Genomic DNA, 21498 nt, shown 5'->3' with positions numbered 1-21498 from the left:
CTCTCACTCTCACTCTCACTCTCACTCTCACTCTCACTCTCACTCTCACTCTCACTCTCACTCTCACTCTCACTCTCACTCTCACTCTCACTCTCTCGCGCAAAATAATTCAGAGTGTCTGCTAATGACTTAATCAATAGACAATAGAATCAAGACAGTGCCATATACCAACCATTGGAAATTTTTGTATAATTTTCCGCGTATTGTTACTTTTGTGGTGCTACTACATGAGTTTCCATTTCATTTTTCAACGATAGATATATAAGAATCGGAATTCAAATATTAAGAACCAGCCTCTGAGCTAGAATCAGAGAGATTATAAAATGAAAACGTCTAATGTAATGTTTTTTTTGAAGTTTTCCCTTAGGTTATAAAAATATGAGGATTGCACAATGAGAATTCCCACGTCTCTTTTCATCATAAAATATTGAATAAAGTATATGGTTTATATTTCATATATATTTCAATTTTAACGGAATGACCGCCATATCGAAATCTTTCTCCACTCTCAGCTCCAAGTCCTCCAGTAGCTCACACGTAGAGATTTGAAAATAATCGGAAGCTGAAAGGGGATGCAAAATAAATTGACAACATTATAAAACTCGCGAATTGTCGGGGAGAACAATTTTTAATAAGTTAAAATATCTCGATGCAATAAAAAAAATAAATTGAAATAAAATCCCCTCAAATCGATTAGGCGTTACTGCACACTCAATATAGTTTTGAATAAGTCACTGGTGTCTGATTAAAATAAACAAATAGTTTCTAAGGTCTGATAAGTTAAAAAAAAAAAATTTTTTTAATAAATAAATAAATAACTATCGATTAGTCGAAGAAATCAGAAATAATATAATAATAAACAACTGAGTCACGAGACTCAATTGTTAGTAGTCTAAAAGAAATAATAAATTAATGAAAAACAACTCAGTTACGAAACTCAAATGCTAAATGTCGCAAAAGTCACAAGTTTTAAATCAGAAATAATGTACTCAAAATTGTCAACGAAATTCAATGAGTTAAATAGCAATACAGAAAATAGATAGGTCTACGTGACCTGGAATGATCAAAACACTCGGAATAAATACAATTTAGAGACAAATATTCCGAAATCACAAGATCTTAAAAGCAGCGAACTTAAATCAAATTCAATGACGATGTTTTCACACTTTGTCGCGACGAAAGTTATCAACCAAAAGTCTCGAAACTAACCAATTAACATAATAAAAAAAATCATTAACATAAAAAAAAATAATTTCAAATAAATTATTGAAGAGGGAGAGGGAGTCACCAAAATTTCACAGATTCGAGTGGCCAGAGATTCCCTGATAAAATAATTAATTTAACAGTCCTACAGGACTCGGGTGTACGTAACACCAAATAATACAAATTATAATCTCTGCCCACAATAAACGAGACAATTATTAACAAAAATTGGCCACCGCGTTCACCTGAAGTCCCCGACAATCATCAGAGTTTTTCAAAACGTTGACCAATAAGAACAGCGTCCTTGAACACAAAAATTTCCAACAGGTCCGCTCCGAAATACGACCAAACGGGAAGTGATTTTCGCAACGCACGTGAAAATGGGCAACAAGTAGGTAACGTAGTTAATTAGATGATTGGCGAGGGGGGTGACAACGTTATCATCCACCAATTCCAATGAATTGGACATGCGCGACAGATACAATTCGACCCAAAACGCATGTGCTGCTAATTTTTGCGATGCTTAATTAAAATAATTAATTGTCATCAATCAATGAAAATAAATTCTCAGCGCATCCTTAATATCTCTGATCAATCCCTACGTTCTCTGCTGAACTGAGAGCAATAATTGTCTCACATCATTACTCAATAAATTTCCGGCTTCCTGGGAATCGTCGGCGATGTTCTCAGATCGAACGCAGTGGCGCGAAATATTGATTCAAAATACAACAAAAATAAAATCAATACAATACTCTCCTCTTTTGTTCACAAACTCCCGCCATTGAACGTGACTTCCCGTCTGGTGGATGTCTTTAAATTCACGCGAACCGGTCGAGAATCAGTAATTGGTAGAAATTAGAATTAGTAGAATTTTTTATTTGAGTTGCTCCGTCCAATCTTCGGCCACTTGTCTTCATGAACCCTAATCTGACGGAACATCTTAGATATGTCCGTTATGAAGATGACCTTATGCTCCCTACTGGTCAGAGATAAACATCTGATATATGGCATAGAAAACATCGATAACCAGTTTCCCAGTGCTGGTCTTCGCTGATATATTGAAATCAACTCCAAATTTTGTTGTTTCGCAACTCTCTCTGACTGTGATAGGAGGAGGAAGGTAGTAGCTTCTACGAATGTCAGATGGGCCTACTCGAAGCCTCTCGGAGACTTTCAACCGCTCGAAGCCTGAGCTCTATGTGCTATGATCTTCTCGTTAAAGTAACAAGTGCTCTCTACATCAACTGAAGCTGAAGAACTCGAATAAAAAGGAACCACCAACCTCATATGATCAAGATTAACATATTCCATGAGAACGCCAGAGTTGAGCTGATAAATCGTCGATCTATGGAAATCCTAGCGAGCATTCATAGTAGATAACCCAGTGCTGTAAGATGTGAGCTTTGTAAGAACGGAATGGACAATGTACCGCCCCGAGGTGTCTCTACAGTGAATCTGACTGAAATGGTCCTCACACTGTAGCTGAGAGGTTCAAGTCAACACGTCCAGGAACTTCTTCCAGAATCGGAGATTTAAGGAGGTTGTCGAGCAGATCGCTGACGAACTCTCAGCCAGCCAGGTGATGCGGGAGTCGAGTTAAGGCTAGCGGTCGGCCTGTCGGGCCGAATCCCTAGACACACATAGTTACTGGTTTAGGTTAGTAGCACTCTTGCCGTCCAGGAACTGCAGCAGAGCTACCCTAACAGAAGCATAAATTTTAAGAGCAACGTCGAAAACATAATTTTCAAAATAGTCGAGAGAGGTTACATTTATGATTTGGTGGGTACCGTTTTCTCGCGAGAAGCCTCCGTGTGGGCCTAGTAACTCTTCGGTATTATCTGTGTGGGATGTAGTGCAGTAACGCCAAGCTGCTGGAGGCCCTCCTCCAAGGACTCCTTGAATTGCCTTCTATGAAGACCGCTCGAGTCAACAGCAGCACGATAGTGACTTCGAGAGTTGCTATCTTCAGGTAAATAAGTAATACCAACTGGCCGAAAAGGGAACAGAAAGCAAGGGTTAATGCAGCAGATGAAACAAGGAGCTAGATTAAAAGAGATAACCAATTAATACGGAGCCAATGAAGCAAGCAAGCAACTATTCTGGCTATCAACTTTATCGCCCACGATTGGTCTTGAAAACCTGACGAAGAGCACCCGCGAAGGAAGTTCGTCCGACTTCTGGTAGCGGGTCTAATAATGCTGAGCCAGTATCAGCATGACACGGTAGAGTGGGCGGGGTTCACCGACGTGTGAGTAACTGTCGTTCCCGACTTCACCCCCTGTTGCAATGTCGTTACGCCAGAATTATTGGCGAACATACTCCCCAGGTCTGTCACGGAGAGATGTTGCCATCTCTCACACGTCTTCTGCTGTCCTCCATGGTGGCTCGACCCCGAACGAGACCCGCATTACATGCGAATCCTTTTCACCTCGCAGTGCGCTAAACATTTCGATTTACATGCGATATTGGCCTCCGGGGCCCTTGTTCACCCACCTAATATTCATCCCAACTCGAGGCTATTTAGGAACACCAATCTCATTGTGAGACAAAATCAGAACTACTTCTCACGGAGGGACGTGCGATCGGGCCTACAGGAATCAACTCGATTCCCAACCCTTAATCTCTTACATCCAACACCATGAGTTTCACCCTGGACACGGGTCTCTGTGGTCAGAAATATTCGCTCCACAGCCACAAAGCAATTCATACTACTAGTCGGGGAGGCATAAGAGTGCCAATCTAAGATCGAAAACGCGTGCACAGAATAACCCCAACGGGGATGATTGGGACCAACTAGTGTCGAGCTCGTGAAACGTCTGCTTGACACTAGCACTTAACTCTGACTGCCTTGAGATCTCCCAAGATTTTCTTCCCCTAGCCTAAACCTCTCGGTGTTTGTGGGTTATCCGTTACCCCAGAACCACCAATCAGCTCGACGGAATCACGGGGGCGCTCGTCCTAGCCGTTGATCCCTGGTCTAAGTCAACGGTGCCATTTGGAATCACTGAGTCGGTACGCCTGTACGTCGGCCCTGAACTCCCGAACACAGCTGAGTAGGTTACCGAAATAATCGACAATCATCGTCAGCATAATTACAGTTTTCCGAGACGTGGTATCACCCGACTGCGTTTCTTTCCACTATATGATTCGTCTCACTCACCTTCGGAGCGGCCTGATTGGCCGTCGCCCGATGGCTTAATTTTCTTTCGCTCGCCTTTTTCAGCCGGCGTCATATGTATCTACCTACTCATTGTGACTTTTTCCAGTTATTTTACTTAGTAACGAGATAATCTAGTTACATAGTAAAAAATTAATTTTTAAAGAAATGGATAATCTCAGGGACGAGATTAGGAAAAGTGTTACAATCTTTACGCTGAGGCGTTACGACCGCGGAAGTCATGTCCGCGCGGTCCTCTATAAAATTCATATTAAATACAGATCTGAAATTCAAATATTGGAAGTGACGGTTACGTCGAATAGGGTAGACTTCTCTTATTAACACAGTATCAAATTGAAAATGGCAAAATGAAAATTAAGAATTGAAACATTCGATTTGAAAAAAATAGTGGCCTTCGTGCGAGTTCTCCGGCCGGTCCAAATACCCTCTCACCCACGATAGTTCCAGACGTCAGAGCAGGCGAGAATCAATGGCTTACAGTGGACCCAACCTGGAAAATATCTCGTGGATGCGGCTGGAAGGACGAAAATGGTTGAGACGGGATCTCGTTTTCGGTGTATTTTTAGGATACGGACAACATATGAGTGGATGACCGGAAGATCAACCACAAGGCCCAATAAATTAGTGGCGTGGGGTGGGCATAAAACGTCAATTTAATGAGTCAATAATTACGTCTTTTATACAAGTGAAATAAATTAGATTAAAGAGCCGACCATCAAAATGAAAGCGAGTGACGACTGTGATAGATGACGGAGAATTCAGATGGGAAAGAGATGGTCAATAAAACGTAATGCGCAATTCTCATTGGACTTTCGCATTACGTAAATATTCTCACAACGATGAAATTCCAATGAGGGAGTGATAAGCCGCAAGGTATCAATCATCACAATAGTCAATTGCACCTGTACATCAAGCTGCACCTCAGCTGTCAGAGATGAGAAACCACTGGTCATCGGAGGCGAGCGATATTAACAGCTAGGCGGGTCATGAGTGTGCGAGTATGTATGAGAATGCATGGATGGAATTCGGTGAAAATCCGAGCACGGAGATCGGAGAATTTTGTTGTTATAAATTTCTCTTTGAATAGATTTGAATAAATATTGGCGTGCAATCGCTTAAAACGATTGAATGATCCTATTGTGTTACGGACTCTGGGTCACTAGGTAGGTCGAAATATCGAATAAGAGGTGAACTTTTGAAGCGAGTTGACCATGACTAGTCATGACAGGGAGTATCCGGAGAAGAAAGGATCTTATAAATCTCATTTAGTGGGGCTTATTACGTGGGACTAAGTAGTGAAGTACACATTGGTTATTAAATGAGGAATTAGCACACAAAGAAAGAGAAACCGTTAAAGTTCGTTTTAAATAGATTTTTTAATTTCTTATTCGTTATCTGACATACAGTATAGTCAAAATCTAAGATAAAAACAAGCGGTAGAGGTGGAAGAAGTGTAGGGAAGAAAAGTGTAAATGTTGTGGGTGTGTTTTTCTGACTTATTGTGGTAGAAATAAATGGCAGATGGGCGGGGACGGTCTCTCGTTCTTTCTTCTTCCTAGTAGATTCCGAAGAACACCAAAAATATGCTATTTCTTCCAGCACTGATGGAATTGAAAACGCTCAAACACGCTTTTGTAGCAGTGATGCAGATGGTGTTGACCGGCCTGAGTTGTCCACTCATGAAGAACTTGGTTGTTACCTCGCTTTATATTGCTAGCCGTATAAAAATCCCTCAGCTGCACACTCGGGGTGAAGCCTATTTCGGCAACAAGAGCTGGTTCGGCAGAGTTGGCTCCTTCTTAGATAGTCACCTAAACAACCGGGTAGATAACACTCGATGAATAATTTTAACCGACTGGCCAATTCCAGCTAAATCGGCGCCGACGATCCGATGTGACGCGAAGAGTTAAGCTGTACGCCCTAGCTAGGCGTCAGTGATGATGAAAGAGGCTGGTCTCGCAGAGCTGTTTCCGAACAGACGGATCTCGAAGGGTCAGCTTTAATAGTTAGCAAGACCCCACGTTGAAGATCAAGAATTCTTGATGGGACTGGCTGACTGGCTTCCGTTGAAGTAAGGCAGTCGATCTGACGCAATGAAGAGTGTCGAGTTGTCCACTCGAACTAGGCGTCAGTAGTAATAAGAGTATGCGATGCTGCAGAGCTGCTTCCCAACAGATGGGTTTCGAAGGGACTGCTTTAATAATGAGTAGGGCCCCTCTTTGAATACCAGGAGTTGAAATTTTACTATGGACTGGAGTGGACCATTTGAATCTGGTGTTCACTTGTTTGCACAGTAAGAATCCATCTCGTGAATTGGGCAAATTCCTGGAACCCATCTAAACTTTCGTCGGATATTGGGGGCAGGTGACGTCATGGTCCCGGCCAATGTGCTGTAACCAAGGGGGGGAGGTTCTCGGAACAGTTGTACCCGTATTGGCTTGTCTCGTCTTCCGTCAATATCAGTGAACTGATTCTTGAGGAAGTACATTTTTAGGTTGTCGACATTTTTAATTCTCTGCGGCTACCCCCATCTGCGGTTATCATTGGAGGGATGTTTAAGTTGCTACTAGAATCTGTGGTTACCATTGGATGGGCGTTTAAGTTACTGATCCTCCGTGTTCAATAGAATAAGACAAGACGTGAAAAAGATCTCTTCAGAAATGCCCTTACGCAATTGTGTAGCGTCTTTTAGATGATTCGTGGTTTCCAGGTGTTGTCCTCTTCGTGGTCACTTCTTAACTTCTCTCAGGTTATAATTACGGCCATTTGAGTACCTGCCGGGTATTCGCTTTTATTGCGTTTTACTCGCATAATCGATATTTAGGCTAGATATACCGATATTCAACATTATTATGTGGGGTTTTGTCCCCTCAAGCTACCCTTTTGTGTTGTCATTCCAGGTTTTTCAGATGTATCAAAATTTGACTGCAGTAAATTGTAGCGTCCGCAATATCAATATCGCGTACGTTTTCATCCGTATATATGGGATACAGACTACATTTTTCAAATGGATATATGGTGGATGAATGCGTTATTCCACAGAATATCGATACATCTCCTTTATTCATAATTTGAAAAACAACAATATTTCTTTTTTACTGAAGTTCACTCTTTTGAGAACTATACTTCTTTATTAATGTATACTGGTTTTCTTTACAGCCTACTACAAATCTATTGACAAAAGTCATTGAATTATATGAGACAAAAAACTCTAGACATTCGACAATGATTATTGGAGAATCCAATTCTGGGAAATCAGTAACCTGGAAAACCTTACATAATACAATTACAGCAATGAAAAAACATGGAAAATTTGGCTTCGAGGCGGTACATGTATATCCGATCAATCCGAAAGCACTAAGCCTGGGCGAATTATATGGTGAATATAATCTTAAGACTGGAGAATGGTTCGACGGAGTCATCCCAGCAATTATGCGAAAAACTTGCTCTGGTAAGAAAAAACAATTATCCTACGTTACACACAGAAAACTGCGACAAGAATCCCTTGTATGATATGTTAAAGTCTGTCTTTCAATGAGTCCTTCAAATGAAAGCTTTATTTCTACTGTCTTTAAAGTTCACATGAAACTGGAATCAAAATTCTTAAGATACTTGACACTTGACGACGGCCTTCATGGAAGATTTTTGTTCTAGGAATAACCCTGCATGGAAAACAGCACATATATTTTAGTCATAAAGAGAATATCTCAGATATATGCTGAAGATATGCGAGCACATAAATATAACACGGATATGCTCGGCATATATCTGCTGTATACATGAAATGTTGTTGCGAGCGAAAATCCAATATGTTACTTATAATCATTAGCATAGATATTTTTCTCCTCCAGCAACTTAAGTGCAACACTGACCCCCCGCCCCCCCCCCCCCACCGTTCCGCGCCTCTCTCTCCCACCGTCGCCTCCTGACGGCCCGAAAAAGTTGCACTCTTCGTCGTACATGACGGAAGGAATGTCGGTTATGTCGTGCTCCACTGAATATTTTTGAAGACTTTCTGTAATAATGTTTTTCTGGGTGGAATAAATTTCCCGATAACGTTGAGACGGGTGTGGCTATCCTCAGCCTCAGGAGAGATTTTCAATTGCACTTCATAGGGGCGGACAGAACGAAATCAATGATTATTGCCAATTTTTCGGATTATTGCAGCATTTTACCTGACCTGAAGAACAGCCGCCTGATAAACTTAACCGCTGGATTAACGACCCTGTTCAAAGTGTCGCCCCGGAGTGTCATCTCAAAAACGAAAGTCGTGCCTGTCGACCCATCATGGTGACAGCTCTGTAAGAGTATTTTTCCCGGATCAACACCCCGGGATAATCCTCAAACTATTCTGGCTGCCGCCTCTATCGTTCACGATTGGGCGCCAGCCAGGTTTTTCTGGAAAACCTGACGGAAAACCAGCCGCGAAGGAATTTCGTCAACTCCGCGGACTTTCGGTGGCGGGTCTCACAATGCCGAGCCAGCATCAGCATGACACGGTAGAGTGGGCGAGGTTCACCAACGTACGAGTAACTTCAATCACTAACTTCTGCCGTGCTTACGGCATCGTCAACGATATCTTTCGGGGAACGTATCCCCCAGACTCTCGTGGAGGGATGTGACCATCCCTCTCACGTGGTACTCTCTCCTCTGGGGTGGCTCAACCCTAGACAAGACACCGATTACCTGCGAATCTTTCTCACCCCGCAGGGCGCCGAACTGCTCGAGGCACATGCGACGTAGGTATCCGGAGACCTTTCTCACCCACCTAACGTCCACCCCAACTCGAGAGCTCCGTAATAGCAATCTCATCGCGAGTCAAAACTAGAGTTACTTCCCATGGAGGCGCGTGTGACCGGACCGACGGGAAACGCCTTGATTCCCAGCCCTTAGTCCATCTCAACACCATGGATTTCGCCCTAGAGATGGATCTCTGTAGCCTCGGACTCTCGTCCGTTGCCTCAAAGTAATCCATTGCACTGATCGGGGACACATAAGTGTCCCCTTCTCTCGCTATTCCAAGATTCCTTGGAACCACGTACCCTTCATAATCCCGGCAGGGATTATTGCCACCAACTGATCCCGAGCTCCTAAAACATCCGCTCGAGACCTGCACTCAACGCGAACTGTCTTGAAATCTACCAGGGCCTTCTCCCCCTAGTCTGAGCATCTCAGCGACTGTGGGTCATCCGTTACCCACAGCCACCAATCAACTCGACGGGATCCCGGGGGCGCTAGTCCTTTCACCTAGCCGTTGGTCCCCGGTCTAAGTCGACGGCGCCCTTCGGAACCACCCAGTTGGAACGCCTCTACGTCGGCCCTGAACTCCCTAACACAGCGCGGTGGATTTCCGAATGAGGAAACAGCTATCGTCAGCGCCATCACAGTATTCTGAAACATGGTATCACCCTACCACGTTTCTTCCCACTATGTGATTGGTCTAATTTACCATCGGAGCGGCCTGATTGGCCGTCATCCGATGGTCTATTCATCTTTCGCTCGGTTATTTCAGCCGGCGTTAGATGTCGTTCATTTCACCCAGTTATTTTACTAGTGATATTCCCTAGTGACGAGGAAATCTCGTTACAGCTCCTCACGGAATTTTCTAATTTAAAGAAACCGGAAGGAATTTCTCAGTCTGACCATAGTTGGACCTCCAGTATCGAGCAACGGATGACGCCTCGCCTCTGACAAACTGAAAATCGCCGTCGCGAAGTTCAATAAGATGATGTAAGTGGGACTAACTCAATCGTCGAAGATCCCCTACCCTTCCCCTATTCACCTGGTATGGAAAAAGTCGGATAAATGAGGACCGGGCAACCTTCAGGTTAGCGGGAGCTAGCCTATTACAGGAGTCGGAATAATCCTCTTGTCCAAATAGGTACGCAATTAGCCAACCATTGTGTGCGAATACGTCTCAGTGGTGACGACATTCCCGTCAGCCACACAGAGTGGCGTGCGAGTCAAATAAGAAAGGCCGACTCGCCAGAATGGGCGCTAAACTTAAGTTCTAAATTTTAAATATAAAATTAAAAATGTGAAATTTGAGTAGAAAAACCTTGGAGCATATATTTCTGAAATGGTAGTCGGCAATTATTATTTTCCTCTCAAATATTGGAACTCTAAATTTGAAAAATGAAAAGTTGCTACTGTCGACTGAGGAATTTTTGCAAATTTTATGGCAGATTTTGTTCAATGAGATGCCTGGATCAGTGGGAATAATTAATTGGTGGACGGGATGTGGCTGGATTACGGAAGCGTGGAGGAGCGAATCCGAAAAATGACTTGAACACGTGCACGTGATCACTATCACTGTATTTTTGTCAATATAAACGTCGATAATTACACTGTATTATTCACAATTAATGAGTCACTCAGTAAACTAAATAATGAGCGGACCGAATTCTTAGTAAAGATAATAATGCGCTGCCACAGAATGAGTTGACCCGAGGAACAATAACAAAGCGGTAGTAAATAGAGCAGAGCTTATCACGAGTTCCCGGAAACGAATGAGAGAGAGACACGGGCTTACAGGTGCCATGTGCCCTAATTCCAATGGTCACATGACCTATTTTGATATATATCAAAAGGTAATGGAGAGCTGTCCAGGACGTGGCGCCTCAGGTGTCCGAATTAATAACCCCCGGTCATCTGAGGTGAGCGCGTCAGGTGTGCGTGAGTGGGGAGAGAATGCGTGAGCCTGGTGTGTATGTGTGAGTGCCTGTCAGCTGACAGGATATCCAACAGATTTTCACATTACACTTTGAATTTTGGTAATTTTGCAACGTCCAAATGAAAAATGATTTTTTTTATTCATAACAAAAAAAAAAATTTCCTTTTGAAATTGCCCGAATATTGTTCATCCCTCCAAAATCCGTTCGAATATTACATTTCATTCCAATATATCAAAAACTGAAAGTTTTGGAAACATGCAGAAGTATATTTCAGATACTCCGGTAACTAAATAAAATAAAAAATGATTAATTCAATTTTGTTAATGACAATCAAGCAGCCCCTATCAACAATTACTATTTATCTACGAATTATTTGCTTCACATCTTTGGATAAAGTTATTGCTTAGTCAGAGTTGTCGACAAAGATTGTATTTTATTCATTGAATTCCGGCAAAAATCGCTTAAACACTAAATAATTATCAAGGGTGATTTCTTATCATGATGGCATAAAAAAATTTTTTGTCTAATATTGTTGCCTATTTCGAGTGAAAAATTGATGTTCATAATTCACATTTATGAAAAGTTGAAAATTGCTGCTCGATCTCGCTGTCGTCCTCTGCCGGTACTAGACAAACCAGAGCTCAAGGAGAACGGAGAATCGAATTAGAGCAGGTAGATTCTTTGAGTGCATGAGACCCCTCTCCCAGCTCTCACCAACGAACCTCAGGAGCCTGGGGGAGCCTGATGAAACAAGTTTGACTTTGTGGGGATTACCAACAGCTAAACGCATGAAAAATGTCCAATCGATATCCTACTCGTGTTCTGAAGGATTTTCCCGCTAATCTCACTGGGAAAACAATATTCTTAACTATCAACCTTGTACATACTTTGAACCAAGTACCGGTGGTCACGAACGACGTAAACAAAACGTTGATTATTACACTTTTTGGCGTATTTGAATTTCCATGCGTGACCTTCGCACTTCGAATTCCAGGACGCACTGGACGGTCCGTCGAGGCTTGTAATGGTTGTTGAGGAACATGGATTTTGGATGGTCGGGCGTTGGAAAATAGGAAGTATAGGTCGGGAAGTCGCAATAAAGTCGTTGAAGGCGAAATAATAAAACACCTCGCGCTTCATGCACACTTGTCGAAAAATACATAATTCTGTACAAACTTTTGTTGAGTAAGCATTGAGAATTAATTAAATTATTGCTGAGTTGTTAGAGACAACGCGTTAGAAAATCCGTAAACCGTGTAAGAGTCCGGATTTATATTACGTATTAAGATCCATTGAGTTCATTCATCAAAATATCGCAAGAAAATTATTCTCTGAGGGAAGTTTGAGCGAATTCATCTCAGTAGTTCAATTTTTCAAATACAATCTTTGGTATCCTGGAACTAGTTGAAAGTCAAAAAAATTTCAGAGAGAAGATTGGAGCATCGTGGAGTCTACTGGGAAGATCAATGAGCTTGAACTCAATTAGATTTGAAGTTGTACAGTTTTTATGTGGGTGAATTATGGCGTAAATACACTCCACCTTCAATAGGATAAATTTCGGAGAATGTGAGGAAAGCAAGCTGCAATACGCCAATTTTGGCATGTGAATTTTTTAAACTGGATCAATTTTTAAGTTAATACCTTTAATTTCAATCATAAAAATTAAGATAATTGTAATAACGGTTATCGGTGAGATAATATAAAAGATAATTTTTATTGATTATCTGGGGAAAGTGAAAACAAAATTTCATTCGTCCACGAAAAAATCGTTACATGTATGTCTTCGAATTATTTAAACTTTGGGACCGTCACGTTTGGCCTCACTCTGAAACAAAAATCAGCTCAGCAAGTCGGCCTGCGTAATTGGATTATTTTTCAGTAAAAATGATTCCATGACATTTGTTGTTGTTCATTTGATAAATATTTCTTTCTAGTACACCGGAGCAAATTCTAAACCAAATTGACTCAGGCATTTTCCAGTTTTTCTGGAAAAAATGTCCGATACTTTCTTCACTCAAAACGCTTTCACTTAAACCTCCTTAGGTCGTGAAAATAATAGCTTCGAGAATTTGTAATGGGACCAGCTGGCTTGTCTCCCTTGAAGAACACCCGGCGATTTGACGTGGCGAAGAAAATCGAGTTGTCCACTTGATATAGTAGCAATGAGAGTGGGCGATGCCGCAGAGTTGTTTCGCGACAGACCGAACTTGAAGGGTCAGCTTGAATAATGAGCAGGGCCCCTCGTCAATACCCAAGAGTCGAAATTTTACTTCGGACCCGTTGGTTGTGATTAAAGTTGAGCACTGAATCTGGGGTTGCAAGGAGCATCGAGTTGTTCGCTTGGACTGCGCCCAGTGGTGACGTCAGAGGGTGGTCCTGCAGAGTTGCTCCCTTGACGACTGAGCCTGGAGAGTTGAACTGGATGACGAGCAGGGTACCACTTGAAGATTTCGACTCGAACATTTAATTTAGACTGACTTTATGTGGCGAAAAATCGCGCTTTTTATACTGTTCGGGCGTGATTCCCCTACAGCCGTTGGCATTTTGAGATTTTTTCATCCAACGTTTTTTGCGGTATGGTGGACGTCATCTGCATATGTTTAACAATGTATTCAAAAGGGATGTTTCTGGGCAATGTACCCTCACTCTGATGTTACCCCCCATTTCCCCAGGTGCGGGAGAAAATTTGAGAAAGAGGCGGGACGAGCGCGCATTGGCCTCTCTATAATTAGTGTTCTTCTGATGTCAAAAGTGGCATGTTTACCCATTTTTCTGACGTTCATGGCCCATAAATTTGACACCTCCTTCGGCGATGGATGACTATTGTTCATTAGGAGGCTCGCGTGTCAAATGGAGTGGACCCTTTGAGGCTGGACATGTCCCCTTTTTTGGACAACAATAAATCATCTGGTGAATTGTGGCAATTCCTGGAAGCCATCTCATAACTTTCGTTGGGTATGGGGTGCAGGTGACGTCCTGGTCCCGGCCAACTCCCTGTAACCAATGAGGGGAGGCATTCGGGGCAGATGTACCCCCCTATTGGCCTGCCTTTTGTTTTGTCGATATCGGTAACCCCGTGGTTGAGGTGGTCCATCTCTAAATTGCCGACATTTTTAATTCTTTGAGGCAGCTTCCATCTGCGGTTACCATTGGAGCGTTGTTGAAGTCATTGGCGCCCAGATTCAATAGAGGGAAGAAAAAAAGTGAAAAGCATCTCCTTAGTTGTGCTTTTGAGCTATTGTATGGCTTCTTTTTAGATGATTCGTGGTTTCCAGGTGTTGTCGCTTTGATGGTCACTCCTTAACGTCTCTCAGGTCATAATAACGGCCATTTGAATACCTGCTAAGTGGTCCCTTTTATTGTGGTCATTTCGCATAATCGGCATTTATGCTGGTCATATCGACATTCCTTACTATTGTGTGTGGTTTTCCCAAGCCCTCTTTTTTTGTAGTTACATCAAGTTTTCCGGATAAACAAAAATTTTAACCGTAGTAACTGCGGCGTCCGCAACATCCCTTCCCTCCAGGAAAGCAAGAGCATTTTCAAACAAAGGTGGTAAATAGCTATTTCGTGGTAAATTGTGATTTCATCGTCCCCGCGATTTTGTGGCACAAGGAATTATGGAATGTTGGAGTCATAGTAGTCATTAAAATGTAATTGAAAACTTGTTTGGGAACGGCAATTGGAAATTGGGAAGAGCAATTGTGGTCGGATACTTTTTCTGCTATCCAGTGATACATGTATATTTTATGGGCTGCTCCGCAGAAATAGTTATTATCACAAAATGACACTTTTCATCCTCATTACAAGATAATCACTATTATTTCCTTGAATATTCGGGACGAATAACATTTGTGAATATGTGAGTTCCAGTCCGTGCTGCGATATACTAGATTATTTACGTCAGTATCGAGTCTTAAACAATGAATTAATTTATCATTGGCTCCACCATATCGCACAACATTCTCGGAATAATATTTCGCCATCTCGTCCTCCAGATCCAATGTGTAGTAAAGCTCTTACCATGCGGTCCATCACAGAAAATGCCTATAGAATAAGAAAAGATAGTTCCTTTCGTGTATCCCTGCGGTCGACGCCACCTCGACTTCATTAGGTTTTTCCTTGCGGTCCAATGCAGTTGCTTGTCCCATACAATTTCCACTTATTTAATATCTCTCTTTTATTGCAGTTAATTCTAGTATTGATTATAGACTGCTTAGGGAAATTTCCTTCAAAAGAAGACGTAGACTTTTACAATCATTATGTTTAATCCTCAATTCGGATAAATGCCACCTAGTTTTGCAGACAGGACTAAAATTTTTAGGATTTATCATTGATACGAAAAATTTGGCCATCAAACTTCCCCACGAAAAACGAGATCTTTTTCGTAAGTTTGTGGAAAAACTTATGATCCTCATGTAAAATTCGGGAACTTGCAAAATTAATTGGTACGTTAGTATCAGCTACCACTAGATGGTGTGAAAATATTGGAGTTTCCATTAATGATATGAAGACAGTATTTATTAATTATAATATAAGATTATTTATCTGTAGATATTCAATAATATATTAGATATAAAAAAACTTTTTCCTTTCGTATACCCTTTCGGGTCTTTACGATTTGTTCCCTTCCCACCCCCCAAACCCCCTCTGCCGCATTTGCCGAAGGGAGGGAAAAACCTCATTCGAGGGGAAAAACCTGCCCTGGTACAGTCGTCCTTTTGACAGGAGTACCGTTCGACAGTGAAACTGTGAGATTAGAGCGCTATAAATTTTGACCACCGGTGCCCGGGATCGAACCCGGATCGTTGGCATGCTAGTCTAGCACTCTAACCGCACGGCCACTACCGTCGGTGATATATTAGATTTAATTCTTGTGTATGAAAAAAAGTGTCCATTTTGCCTGTTTTTCCCTTTATACCTCGAAATATTGTGGAGGAGGAATGTCTTCATTATTTTTTCTGAAATTGCAGGAAAATACTTCGGGAAACGACGGGCAGATCGCGGTGTCAAAAAAATTTACGATTTCGTTAACTCGTGATTAGTTTCCGAGTTTCTGTTCTTTAGAAAATCTGTAGTTTGTGCTGAAATAATAATTTCGACTTTTGTCTCTCTTCTTTATTTGAATTGTTCTATTGTCGCGTGAAATATTGATTCCTTTGTATTCGCCACCGTGCAATATCGAGGTCATTGATGTGTTATTCCCCCAAGATTTCAACTTGTCATATATCGTGGCCCGTGAAGCCACTAATTTTTTCTGGGATTTTACCTTGTATTTAATTTCTAAAATATCAGCATTGAAGGCGAGTTTGCAGTGTCTGTCGACAATCGAGATTTATGTTTAGCCGGCAATCCTCTCAATTACTGACGGCGTTTGCTTACGTTTTCTCGAGATATTCCCCTTCTCAATCGCTGAACTTTCGCTTTTCATCGTATCATTAGACACACACTTATTCTCTTGGTAGGGTAAACTGCCCATTTACGGAAGATTTAACTCGTTTCGGAGGTTTCCCCAAATATATAAAATAGACTTTTTTCGTAAAAAATCAGCGAAAAATACTGCTCGATTCCAATTTTTGTAAGCTTTCTGAAAAAAAATTTTTTTTAAATTATTCATTGGAAAATAATTGTAAAAATTCAATAATTGCATCCAAGTTTGACCGGCCAAGAGCGGAACATTTTTGCCATAAGTGGAAAATTACCTACCCATTTACGGAACACGGATTAATTTCCGATTTGTAATGAAGTTTTGTAAGGAATTCCGCAAGAATCCCTTGGGATTGCGTAAGTGTAAAGCACGCGAGAGAAACTTAGCATAGCCAGACAACATTTTTGTTATGAGGGGTAACGATCCCCAAAAAATTCTGGGTTAGGGTGGGTCCGTTTTTGGTTTTAAGTGGAAGGCCCTACTGGGATGGCCAAAGTCGTGAGTGACAGATTTTAATTACGTTTAGGGTTCGCGTTCGAGAAGTAAGAGCTTTGTCAGGCTTATCTCGAGGGATTAAAGGAGAAAAATTAGGTCAATACGTCCCACCCCGACATACATTCTCTTTAAATTTGAATTTGTTTACCGCGCGGGAGAAACCCTGATTATTGCGTAATTTAAGCGCACGTGGTGCTGGGTTCACGTTACGGTATGGGAGACGATCGCCTGTGGCGTCTAGTCGCGTTTTTATCACCAGCTACAACACGTGGGAGGAATTGTTGTAGAAGATTTTTGAAAAATAATATTTTTCCGCTGTGAAGAAATGATTTTCCTGTGTTGGAGTGCCCCGAGGACACCCGCGACCACATCGAACATTGCGAAAAGGAGTTTTGGGGGATAAGTGAGCCAGGAACGCCCCGGTGAGTACTTTGGCTTTTCTTCATGGTGGGTTTTGGTGTTGGGCGTTTTCTTCTCTCATCACGCGATTTATTGATGAGTTACTAATTTCTCTGTGTCGGAGAGACGAAAAATGACATAATAACCTGTCATTCCTTTCTGATTTTGCGTAAAACGCCAATGCCAGTAGCCAATAGATTTTTCACAGGGGACTCCAGTCACCAGTGTCTCCCTTGTCGCAATATTCCAGGTTTAAAATGGCGACCGAGCGTACGCTCAAAAATTCGAATAATCAAGAAAAAGAGTCGTGTTTGGACTACTGAGCACGGAGCACCTCCCAGGATTCTCTCCCGGGATTTTCGCAATTGGGAAGATGAGGAATTTAGAGGTTAGCTAGTGACTGTCGTATTCTTCCCATTCGTTTTCTTGCCCCTTTCCGACTGCCTTTCGGCCATGCAGATGCACCCCGCCAAAGGAAATGTGCCTGCCTCCTCTTTTTATCTTTTCGCGAAACCGTGTGACCATGGAATTAATTTTCTCGCGAGGGATCTATTGCGATCTAATTGGCGTATGGTAGTACGATTGTATACTAATTTTGGTTGAAACTGAGTGCCGTGTATGAGCCACCTCCCTGGCCGAGAAACTGCATTTCTTTCCGTCTTTTTGTTCCGTAATCAATTTTTCCTGCGCGCACTGCACCGCCGAGGCATATTCCCGATGTTTTAGCTGCCATGTGCGACTTGAGTGTCTAGGTTTGGCTTATGTTGCGCCCAGGACCGTCGCGAATTACCCGATTGCCCGTAGCGATATTTTCTGTGAGAAGAATTTAATTTTCTCCTCGCGTAGAGCATCAATGGGTGAATCTACACCCATCTACAACCACCGCGGCCTTTCTTTCGAGAAATTAGCGAGTGTCCGTAGTAGTGAAATTCTGGGTGCCGTCTCCCTCGATGCCCTGCGAAACTCACGCCAGACGTTGTTATTTTTTTGGCCTCAACTCTACAATGTTCATGTTGCTAATATTTGAAACATTTTGCGGATTTGCCGCGGATATCTCTTTCCCCTTTCCACCCTTTCCTTTTAGGGTCTTTTTTTTTTCTCGTTCTCTCTTTTTTTTCTAATTATATACACTTTGTGATGAGGCAGAATTTTGCGCCCCCCCCCCTGTCCCCTAATTGATACAGCTTATTTTTCCTAGGTTAAGTTAGGGTTAAGTTACTCTTTTTTCGCTACCGTTGGGCAACCCATCTCCAGATATTCCTTACCCCCGTCCTCATTTCCCCCCGCCCTAGCACTCACGCATCAAGGAAGAGGACCCCACGTGACCCCGGAAGAAGAAGACATCCCTCGAGAAAGTCCCTGTGTCAAAAGAAGGAAAAGGACACACAATAACGAATGCCCCCGATTTACACCGATTATTACCATAAGTGAAAAGAGACCCTGTGAGAAGTTGCCCTGAAGAAACCCCGAACAATTTGTGAAGAGAACTGGTGAGAACTATTTTGGAGGAGAGAAACAGTGCGAAGGGGAAAAGTGTGCGGAAATAGTGTGAGAGGAACTAGAGTGCCAACAATTGTGTGGAAGAAATGTTGGGAAGATCGTGAGGAGGAGAACTATTGTGTGGAGTGTGTGGAGGATTTTTTGGGAGAAGAACGTCCGAGGAGAACAAGGAGAGAGAAGGAAGAATTTACGGTTTTAGTTTCGTTTCTGAGGATTAGTTTCCGCTTTGGTTTTAACTCGGTTTGTTGCTTCCGAGGAGAAAGAGCAACTGGCGCTCATATAGGGTTCTTTTGTTGATCGGAGGAAGAAGGGCGGATAACGTCCATTATTTCCTTCTGGAAAAATTGGCCACGTTACAGTTTATTGCATTGATAATAATATTAATTTGACAGAAACAAACTATTTGCGGGTAGTATCCAAATTGCAATGAAAATTTTTGGAAAATTCGAGTAAAAGTGAAGGAACGTCATGAAAAAACAAAACACTTTCTAAAATGTCATTTGAAATCCTTAGCTTCCTTTTTTATTTTCCTTGGTAGTAATTTCTCAGCAGCTATGCTTTCTTGTTCAGCCTGCTGCTTTTCTTTTAATTCAATTGCTGCTTGCCCTTCTTGTCCAGTCGCAGCATAGGGCACTGTCTTCTTGGCAATTCTCTTGGTGGTAGGCTGTTCAGGTTCAGGCCAATGACGATGCTTAGCCCACACCTGGTCTAGTTCTTTCTTGAGATCCAAAGTGGATGTGCGAACGGTTAAATCGTTTCCATTCGAATCGGAATTTCTCAATGCACTTTTTTCCTGAGCGTTGTCCGGAATTTCATCAGATGTGTGGTGATTGCTAGAAAGATCTTGGTTGGTACTTTTGTAGTTATTTGAATCAGTAGCATGCATGATCTTCTCTCGATGCTCCCCCAAATCAAACTTATCAGTTTTATCATGCACATCTTCTAGGAATACATCTTGTTCAGTATCTGTTTACAGCAAATGAATCAGGCCATTTTCCTGAGATAATTTACTGACGTAATTTACCGGAATTATTAGCTTATTTATTAATTATTTTCGCGAAAATCCACCTGAAACCTCCATGGGGGCGGCCCCATGCGATTAATACGTTTTCACACGCAATCAACCGTGGTGTTCGGTTAAATCACGACCGAGAAACACTCACAAACACGTCAACGAGGAAACAGGGGGTTCGATCTGATGATCAAACGCGATGATTAACAATCGCCAACCGAAAATTGCGGGCCCCCAGCAACCGGTGGTACTGGGATAAGATTATCAAAATTCCCTGACTTTGGCAGGGGTAAACTGCCTGGTGGGATCCTCTCATGGCGTCGGTTTTGTTCTGGAAAAAACTCGTTCTTTGGCTCTTGCGTCCCGGCGGTAACTGCCAAAAATATGGTGAAATTCTTGCCTCACCGGAACGTTAGTCCCGGCACGCTCTCAAATTTGAATGAGGGAGGAACATTTCTAAGTTATACCCTAAAAAAATCCTACGTAAATGTCTAGTTCAGGTCCACCTAACCATTCTAGATGTTTTTTATTTAGTCGGATGGGTTTCCATCACCTGATTAGGGATGTAGTAATTTTTACATCCAAAAACAATCGGTGCGGGAGATATGACATTTAATACACCGCTCTCTGCGTTATCCAGGGCCACGGCGAGGCCGTGGTGGTGTGTCGTCCCCAAAGAGACCACATGTTAGCACAGTCAAGGACAATGGGCACACAGAAAGATGAATTTATGTAATAGACCTGAGCACTTCACTAGAACTTTGAATTCACCTTTCCTGACCATCTACCATCGCTGAATGAACACCACGAGTGACTTATCCGCTACTACCCTTCTGCAGCTATTCAAATATTGAATTAAATATCACTCACTCGTCGCTTCAACAGCGATAGCAGAGCGAGGGGGGGTTTTTAAGGAATTTCAGGAACCACAGAGTTTACCTCCGAACTATTTATCGATGTATTTCCCTCCTCGTTGTTTCTTCCTCTTTTTTCGTCTTATTCTTGACGACTGAGAGGATAAGAATGGTTTTTATTCAAAGACATTCACGTTTCAATGATTTTGCTTCCGAATGGAAGCACTGCAATCGTCTGATCCCGACTGGAAAAAAAAAATTCTAATTTTGCTTGGAAACGATGTAGAATGGTCTGAAATGTAAAAATACAAAAGTTTTTGAGAATGTCTGTGCGTGGTGCCCCCTGGCCAGGGGTGATTTTTTAGTTAAGAAAAGATAAAGGTGGGAAAAAAAATTCCAAAAAATTTGAAATTTTGTCAAATAGTAGGTAAGAGTTGAGGCTAACTATGGAATGAAAATTCTGCTAGATCGGTCAAGCCGTTTTTGAGAAATCGTGATTTGTTTATAAATCGTTTTTTCGAAATATCTCCAAAACTAATGAAGGTATTCAGTTTTTTTTTATTTCATTCTCTTCGCCATGATTAGCTCTATTGGAATCATTCAAAAATTTGAAAATGAATTATGGAAAAAATCATAGTTATTGTCACTTTTATGTTTTTGAAAAAAAAATGTTGTACGCACTCTCACCCCCGCAAAAATCGAGATATCAACTTTAAATTTTGACGAGATTGTCCTTTTATCACTGCAACGGATGG

General features: G+C 41.9%; 1 protein-coding gene across 1 annotated transcript in view; it reads left to right on the top strand.

Annotated features, from left to right (window-relative positions):
- Positions 1-21498, top strand: part of kl-2 (dynein heavy chain 2, axonemal kl-2) — a 254839-nt gene that overhangs the window by 32977 nt on the left and 200364 nt on the right. The window contains exon 3 of the mRNA XM_011310984.1: positions 7541-7832. Coding sequence (XP_011309286.1) covers positions 7541-7832 — 292 coding nt within the window. The remainder of the gene's footprint in view (positions 1-7540; positions 7833-21498) is intronic.

The sequence above is a fragment of the Fopius arisanus genome, unplaced genomic scaffold, assembly GCF_000806365.1.
Source record: "Fopius arisanus strain USDA-PBARC FA_bdor unplaced genomic scaffold, ASM80636v1 scaffold00080, whole genome shotgun sequence".
NCBI lineage: Eukaryota > Metazoa > Arthropoda > Insecta > Hymenoptera > Braconidae > Fopius > Fopius arisanus.
This window is presented reverse-complemented; position numbering and strand designations above follow the sequence as displayed.